Below are 8,373 nucleotides of genomic sequence, written 5' to 3' on the forward strand. Positions count from 1 at the left end.
AACTTTTCCTGCACGAAGATATTTATATTGTTAGGGCCTGATCCAAGCCCATTGAAGCCAGTGGAAAGACTCTCACTGACTTCAGTGGGCTTTGGATCAGGCCTTAAGTTTTTAGGACCCAAACCTGCACAGAGCTGTCTGACAAGGAGCCATTTGTGTTCACTTACAAAGAGTTTTTTTGGGGGGGGGGAACATGTTAGCTTTTAATACAGTAGAACCTCAGTGTTATGAACTGACCAGTCAATCACACACCTCATTTCAAACGGGAAGTATGCAATCAGGCAGCAGCAGAGACGGTTTAAAAAAAAAAAAAAAAAAGCAAACAGTACTGTGTAAACCATCAATTACTAAAAATATAAAGGGAAAGAAGCATTTTTTCTGCATAGTAAAGTTTCAAAGCTGTATTAAGCCAATGTTCAGTTGTAAACTTTTGAAAGAACCATAACGTTTTGTTTTGAGTTATGAACAACCTCCATTCCCAAGGTGTTCACAACTCTGAGGTTCTACTGTACTGTGGTAATGAGTGCTACAGAAATATTTCTCCTACCTCCTTAAAAAGCAACCAACAAAACTAAACCAAAATCACCCCTCCCTCTTTCCCCTCATAAAACCCAGTTATGTCTAAATCTAGTGCTTTGCAGTAGATTTACATGGATAATAAAATTTGGGAAAATTGGACTCTATCTTACCTGAGCACTTCAATCTCCTCTGTGGTGTATCTCTGACCTTGAGATTCACTAGCTTGCACTGTTCTGATTGTCTGTGGTTTATCATTCAAGGAAAAATCAGGTCCCAATGGAAAGAACATTCTGACTGGCTGATTCGGTTTAGCTGCAGTTTGTCTGTCTTTCTGAGAAGACTTTGACATAGATTCTTTCAGTGCCTCTGCTCTAAAACAAATATTCTATGATTGTTTACAGCAACAATAAACGTATGGTTTAATATTTGCTTGTTCATGATTCCATATAATTAACATCAGATGGAAAGGCAAAATTTGATCTTGCTGAGGCAGTCACTTCATGTAGATGTGAAATGCACACTCAGGAAGTTCCTGATGCCAGCATCACTCTCTACTTTCTCCCGTAGTAAGAATGGCAAAAATACACCAAAAGTAATTAGCATATAAAACAATTTAGGCACAATTCATTTTCAAGCTTCTGTCACTTTTAGAATTATGCTAGTTGGAGGATTTACGTGAGACTGTAGGTATGTTTTGGAAGCTAAACATAAAAATCAAAATCCATTAGGATGTTCACTATTCATGTGGATATGAAGAGATTTAATTTATCATGTTGAGATGGACAAGGGTGTTGAAATAACATCTGCCAGAACTCAGCACACTACAGACCTTATCTTAATCTCAGCTACATTGTTGATTTATGTAGAGTTACTCTGGATTTATACCTGTGTAACTGAGATTGGAATCTAGCCCACTAAATCTACTATATATACACACTGATATACAGATTAATTTAAAGGGTTCAATTTTCCCCTGCATCAAAGCTCCACTCAGTGCAGGGGAGCGGTTGGCTCAGTGCTGGCTCGACCCCAGCATTAGTTAGAGAAGCCAAGGGGCTGCTCTAATTTATGCTGGGGGGGACCTAAGGGACCTAGTATCAGCAGAGAACTCACATTATGAAACCACATTCCACTCTTAACCTGTCCATTCCCTATGCCAGCATAACACCATACCCCTGGAGCAGTAGACACAGAAGCTGCTTCTGTCAGCTTTATGCCAGTGGGGAACTCTCCTCCAAAAGGAGAACTCTTCATGGGCCATTTCAAGCCAGAATCCATCCTCTTTGTGCTACTTGGGCAACACAAAATGGACAGAGTGGACCAGAGAATCCAGCTCAAAGTATGCATTGTAACCCGATACCAATCGTTTGCATGAGTATTTTGTAAATATTCACCTATCCAGCGCTTGTCTAGCCAGCTGTTTGAGTTTTGATTGAAGGATTGCATCTGAAGTTTCATTAGCCTTAAGAGAAAAAAATAAAATAGCAGGCACTGTAAACCTCAGCTGTCAATCTAATTCCAGATGTGCAAGTCATACTGCCAAATATCCACTAGTTATTTTTCACCTGTAGACTTTAACCTCAGAATTCCTCCAAATTTGTCTTTTTTAAACCAATCAATACTTCCTACACTGTTTAAAAAAAAAAAAAAAAAAGCAAACTCCACATACTAAGATAAATAAACCTGCTTCTCTCATTGTCTCATCTGAGTGGGTGTGCACAATATGTTAGAATGCAAGGTACTGTTTTAAATTTTTCAACATGGGAAGCACTGAATTCACACACAATGCTGCGGGGAAAATAAATCAAGTTAAAATCTACACTGGAAAAAAATACAACTATTAAAGATGTTACGTTAAAACATTATTGAACTTGAGTGTATCCCTTTAAGTTTTCCAACTGACTTTTCTGACACCCCCACCCCAAATCAGAGAAACTTATGATACAAGTAAAAGAAATCAGAATACTTTCTTCCATTTTTAAAAAACTCTTAAGCTTACAAGTTAAAGTCTCATTCCCAATTTTTCCTGGCTGGAAGGGGCGTGGGAACAGAGCCAGTGGAGGTTGAGAGTGGGGTGGAGAGTAGGGTAGGAAGTGACCATGGGAGAAGTGATAAATGGAATATTCAGGCTGGAACAGATAACTTCTCCCTGCATATAGCCTGCACAGAAGAACAGACTGGTCTCTCCACCTGGATATGGTGGACAGAAAGCCCTCTAGCTAAGGAACTAAACAGAACCACCGTAGCCAAGAGAGTGAACGGACAGTTTGTTTGGACTTTCTTTTACCTTGGAGGGAGAGAGGAACCTTCTTGCACTGCCTGCAATGCCAAAAGCATAAAACTATCACCTTGCTAAAGCAACAGATTACCCAAGGTGAAGGGAAACTCAGACACCAGCTGCATCTAATGAGGGACCCAAGCGAAAAGAATGGTTAAAGTGATATTAATTGTATGCACAATATTTAATCTAAAGATATGTGACAATGCCTGGTAACAGAGAGCAGGATACAGCAAAGACAACAAAATGATATATGACATAGGCAGAAAGGGCCCAGGGCCAACAAATCAAAGGGAAAAACATTTAGTCTTTGATTAGACCCTCATCCTGCAAAACCGAATGCAAGTGCTTAACTTCATAGCTTGTGCGGTCCTTCTGAATTCTGCGGAACTATTTACCTGAATGAAGTCAGGCATGTGCGTAAGTATTTGCAGGATTCAGACCAAAACGTTTTAATGTTTTATGTAAATATTACCTTGAGAAATAGTAATGTTACCCTCCCAATATATCACATCACAAAAAATGGGCAGAAGAAGATAATCAGACTTGGTGAAGTTACATCATGATGGTGAGCTCTTCCTCTAATGAGTTAGACTTGGCTACTGGACTTAGTATGAAAAAAGCAGTACCTGTAATATTATTTAGTCACACTTAAATACTAAAAGTAATTAGGCAATTATTTATTTCTATTTTAATTGGAATTAATTTGTACAGTGTTAATGTCATAAAAGAAGTTTAGTGAAAATCTGTAGGAATACTTGAGTTATGTTACGTGTTACTTAAAAAAAAAAGCATTTGCTTTTAATATATTAACAAAAAAATGTCTCCAATGACACATTAGAGGACCATCTTCTTGGAAGAAAATTACACTTTAAACTGTTTTAGCCTTCTACTGGCCACAGGCCATAGATTCCAAAAGAATATTCCAGCAAACTTATATGGTTTATATACATTTTAAAGAGAGTTTAGGAAGAAAAAACCCATATATCAATTTTACACTGTTGAATAACAGTGCAGGACCAAGTGACTGTAGCCAATGTATGCAAAGTATTTCTTCAATGGGATGTAGAGAATAGAAGGCAAATAAAACACCAAAACAAAACAAAACAAAAAAAATAAAAATACAGGTACTACATTTTTAAGCCAGCCTCTAAAGATCAGTCACCTGTGTAAATGGAAGAATTTCTTACCAACACATAATTCCACTAAGTTAACTTGTAGCATAACATACTGTTTTCAAACAGAGTTCCACGGCTTCTGTGTACAATTCTATAGCTTCCTCTGCATTGCCCTTGTCATCTTCATCAAAAGCCTGTGTAACCAGGAAATGGGCACGCTCCAGGTCCAATTGCTGTTTTGACTTCAAGGGGTCGGTGTTCTGTGACTGAACTAGATTTAAAAAAAAAATAGCATTTAGCTAGCTATGATGGTTGTTTGGGTGGAAAAATCTTTATTACAATGGGCAAGCAAGAACACAATGGTCACATAGCTTATGTTTTGCTCACAGGCCAGAAACCAACACCACTTTTAAACATCCTGTCAGATTTTAAGCTAAAAGACACAATACAAGAAAGGAACAATATAGGAACTAGAGACATTGTCCCTCAGGGTACTCTGAATTTGAAATAAAAATAATATTATATTTAACTTTAATACTATACATGGATTAATTGTGTCTATAAAATATGGTGAGATCCTGTACTTCTTGTGGAAAAAACTCCTGTTGAGATAAATGAACTTGGTAAGACTCAGTGGGAGCTGTGTGTGTTGTAGGCCCAAGCACCAATACTGCAATGAAATCACAACTGGACCCATGAACAAACAGCATTCCACAAAAGAGCAGGAGTCCACTTATATAGATTTCAGTACAGACATGGGGCCTAAATGCACGTGTTAAGTGTTATTTGTTCTTGGCTTTTTTTTTTTTTTTTTTTTTTGCGTGCTATGGCTAAACCATTTCCTCAAATTTACCATGACAGAAGTGCTCCATTTCCTTATGTAACAATATTTAGTAAAGTCTATCCATGTTAATATGAAATAATTCCCCCAAATAAGCTTCACTTGTGATGGACCTTAGCACTCAGCTTACTCATGTGTTGGGGGGTTCTGGATATCAGATGAAATATAGTAATTCAGCTATATGGCTGACAGGACCATACCTCTTCCCACTCAGTGAATCTAATCTAAAGTCATCAGAAAGCTCTTCACTAACCTGCTGAATACAGAGCTTGAACTCTCTCCAAGTACTCATTTATCTTCTCTTGAATATTTTCCAAGTTTGAGCCTGCCATTCCAGCATAAATCAAGGCTTGGGCAGCTTCCTGGTGGAAAAGTTATCATGCAATAAATCTGCTTGCTGTAGGAATAAGTCCTTCCTGCAAGATGGGGTTATAAGCTTGCAATGAGCTCTATGCAGGTGAACCCCTGGGCCTGCAAAACGCCACAATGACTTCAAGGAGGATCTGCCTGCACAAAACTTGTTTCAAGTCACAACTGAGGCCTCTGTTGTTTTATCTTCCACTTAATATTTTAGTGCATGGAGTGACCTGCAAAATTAAAACGAGCTTCCTGAGAGTCTATAAAGCTATCTTTTAGGATTTGTCTATACTAGATCAGTGTCCACCTTAACCACGGCCACAGAGAGATGAGGGGCTCCATGCCTACAGATGCTCCAGGTAAACAAAATGAAAGTGTATTAGATATCCAATTCAATGATTCCATAGAGTTTAAAATAATCAAATTTGGTGTAGATCCATTTATAAGCCGACCTCCGCTCTTTGATGCGTCACCTTTTTACCAAAAATATTCGGCTTATGAACGAGTATATACGGTAAGTATAATGAGGTTTGCACAATGAGAACCTGCAAGATCAGGCGCCAAGACATTTGTGCCTACCTGCAGCCTCGTTAATAATAATCAGACCATCATTTCTGATTAGGCAAAAGTCTTCAAAAGATAAGACTGATAAGCACCATTACAGCACAAAGGTAGCTGTTCAAAAGATGAACATCCCAAGCTATTTTATTGTAACTATAGAATGGTCATGCTGTCAGAGTTACTACTGCTAGTCAATAAAAAGTCTAGATAGAAAACAATCAGTATTTTATAGTCAGTCTTTAGAAGCTTATTTCCTACTGATAGGACAAGTGTGCACCAAATAAAAAACAAAAAAATAGTGTGGATATTCTATAGATACCATAAAGCTTATGTATTACATTTGAACTGGACTAGAACTTGCCACTTCAACATAATCAAAATAATTCAGAAAAGTGTTGTGCAGTAGCTGCAGTCAGAGACTGGAAGTCAGGATTTTATTCTGAATGGCACGAATGTGACACAATACCATGGGCAGGTCATATAACCTCTCCATGCTAACCTCACACAGCTGAACAGCTGCTATTAAAACTGAGACCTTGGAGTGCAGTTAGGTTTGTAAAATGCTGTTAGATGAAAGGCTGCATAAGTATAAGCCAAGAATCATTATATGGGAATACACAAGTAGTATGTGGTTTGAACTCATCCCATTAATAACCTTTTGCATTGGGGCTTCGCCACTTCGGTTACTCATCTTGTCATAAACAATACAGCTAAGACTAATTGCTGCTGTGTATAGTACTTAATAGCCCAAATCTGTTCATTTGCAATTTTATAGCATACTTTGTTCTTAGATCTCTGACCTTAAACAGATACATCTTCCCACTTCGCCACTGACCAAAAGCAAAAATGTCTTTGAGGGCTAGCTGTGAAAATCACCACAAAAATGGAAGAAAAACATTGTATTTCTCTTCCTTTTGCAATGAGATCACATTAAGTTTCCTAATGTGCAATAATCTATAATCTATGAGGTTAAGTTTCTGTGGGCTGGAACTCCATCCACTCCCATTTGTAAGCAGCTTCCGGATGACAAGTCCAACCAGTTTTAAAACACACAGGTAGTTTATTAGTTTCCGCAGTCTAAAAATAACCTAGGGAAATCATATTTCTGAACTTGTATTTAAGAACACAGGTTACCCAGATCCATCATCACCCCTCACACCAAATGTGTTTTTCTAAATCACCTCTGATCAAGCAAATGTCTCAAAGTAACAGCAAAGCCCCCCAGTCCTCAGGAAAGAAAAATGGGTGGGGATGAGATCAAAAGGAAACCCACTGCAAGCATAGCCATTCACTTCCCTTCTCTGTGAAGATGGGCCACAAGTGTTTAATACTCTCTGCTCTCAGGAAGGCTGTCTAAATGAAGGGAGGGAAGACAAACAGCCATAAGATCTGATAATATATTTTCTCCCCTTCCAAGCCATCATTTTAAACCTTGGCCTGCACTCAAGGAGGAGTCCCCCACTAAACAAACCCACACCCATCTGCCCCTCCATGCCCGCTTGGCAGCTATGACTAGGGTGACCAGATGTAACCCGCCGCAGCAATTCGGGGGAGGATCCTTCAGTCGCTGACGGTCTTCGGTGACCTTTCAGCAGCAGGTAATAAACGTCGCCGCCAAAGACAGAAGTACTCAGTGCCGAAGACCCAGACGGGTGCTACGGTCAGGTCACGGGACAAACTGCTTGAAATTGGGACGTCTGGTCACCCGAGCTACGACTGGTCAGTGCCAAAAGCCCAGGCGACCTTCCAGTCCCCGCACAGTCGTGATAGGACTAACGCCCTGGGTGGAGGAGGAGCCTCTCGGTGCGGGGGACACAGCTGTGAGCAATGTGTGCGGGCGGGGCTCATCCATGCAGTAGACGGAAACACCCGGGGCAGCTACATGAAATCCGGGCGGTAGGGAGCTCCCGGGAGGGGTCCCGGGGCGAACCGGACTGAGGCTGCGGTGGGGGGGAGGGGTCCGGGGCGATCCCGCTGCAGCTGCGGCGGGAAGGGGGGGTCCCGGCACCTTGTAGTAAAACGCCGCCTCCTGGTAGCGCCTGCCCTGGTCTCGCTGCACCGCCAGCTGGGCGAACTTCACCGCGTCCAGCTCTAGCGCCGCCGCGTCCATGGTCGGGTCAGACCAGACCCACACTCGCTCCCTTCTTCCGCTTCCTGCGGGCGCCAGCTCCCGGCCGGCTCCACGCAGCGGCAGCTCCGCCTTGGCCGAGGCGTCCCCGACTCCGCCCAGCACGCGTGCAACCCGCTGCTGCGCATGGGCGGTTCGGTTTCTCCGGCTGGAGGCGGCGGTGGCGGCTGCTGCTCAGCGTGCCCGGGGAGGAAAGCCGGGCGGGACTCCCCCGCCGGAGCCGGTCTGGGGGGCGGGGGGCCTTCCGCGTGTGCTGCCCGGTCAGCTGCAGGCGGGGCTAGGGGGGCAAAGCGCTGGTTGCAGGTTACCGACTGGCCTGGAGCTCCCTGCGATTCAGTTTCGTTGGAGCCGCCAGTCAGCCCGAGTTTATGCTCTTTTCTATTTTGCACTGTAGAATGCAACGTCTAGTTTTCAAAGGATGCCTTTTTGCTTTTAATCACTTCTTTTGCTTACTGGTTTAGCCATGAGCACTCCTTTTTGGTCCTTTTTTTTTTTTAATTTTACCGTGTTTTTAAAAAGTTTCCGTGCAGCTTGCAGGCATTTCACTCTTGTGACTCTTCCTTTTAACTTT

General features: G+C 41.8%; 1 protein-coding gene across 6 annotated transcripts in view; it reads right to left on the reverse strand.

Moving 5' to 3' along the window:
* The window catches only part of CAPN7 (calpain 7), a 38,102-nt gene extending 30,246 nt beyond the window's left edge, over positions 1-7,856 (reverse strand). For 2 of the 6 annotated variants that reach the window (XM_030551075.1, XM_030551074.1), the window contains exons 1-5: positions 7,683-7,856; positions 5,010-5,118; positions 4,029-4,186; positions 1,914-1,981; positions 690-890 (exon numbers count right to left, since the gene is read on the reverse strand). In XM_030551075.1, coding sequence (XP_030406935.1) covers positions 690-890; positions 1,914-1,981; positions 4,029-4,186; positions 5,010-5,118; positions 7,683-7,784 — 638 coding nt within the window. In that variant the 5' untranslated portion in view covers positions 7,785-7,856. Of the gene's footprint in view, positions 1-689; positions 891-1,913; positions 1,982-3,987; positions 4,187-5,009; positions 5,119-7,682 lie in introns of those variants that run through there. The other 4 variants (XM_030551076.1, XM_030551077.1, XM_030551078.1 and 1 more) reach the window with 4 other exon arrangements.
* Positions 7,857-8,373: the final 517 nt, after the last annotated feature.

The sequence above is a fragment of the Gopherus evgoodei genome, chromosome 2, assembly GCF_007399415.2.
Source record: "Gopherus evgoodei ecotype Sinaloan lineage chromosome 2, rGopEvg1_v1.p, whole genome shotgun sequence".
Classification (NCBI taxonomy): domain Eukaryota; kingdom Metazoa; phylum Chordata; order Testudines; family Testudinidae; genus Gopherus; species Gopherus evgoodei.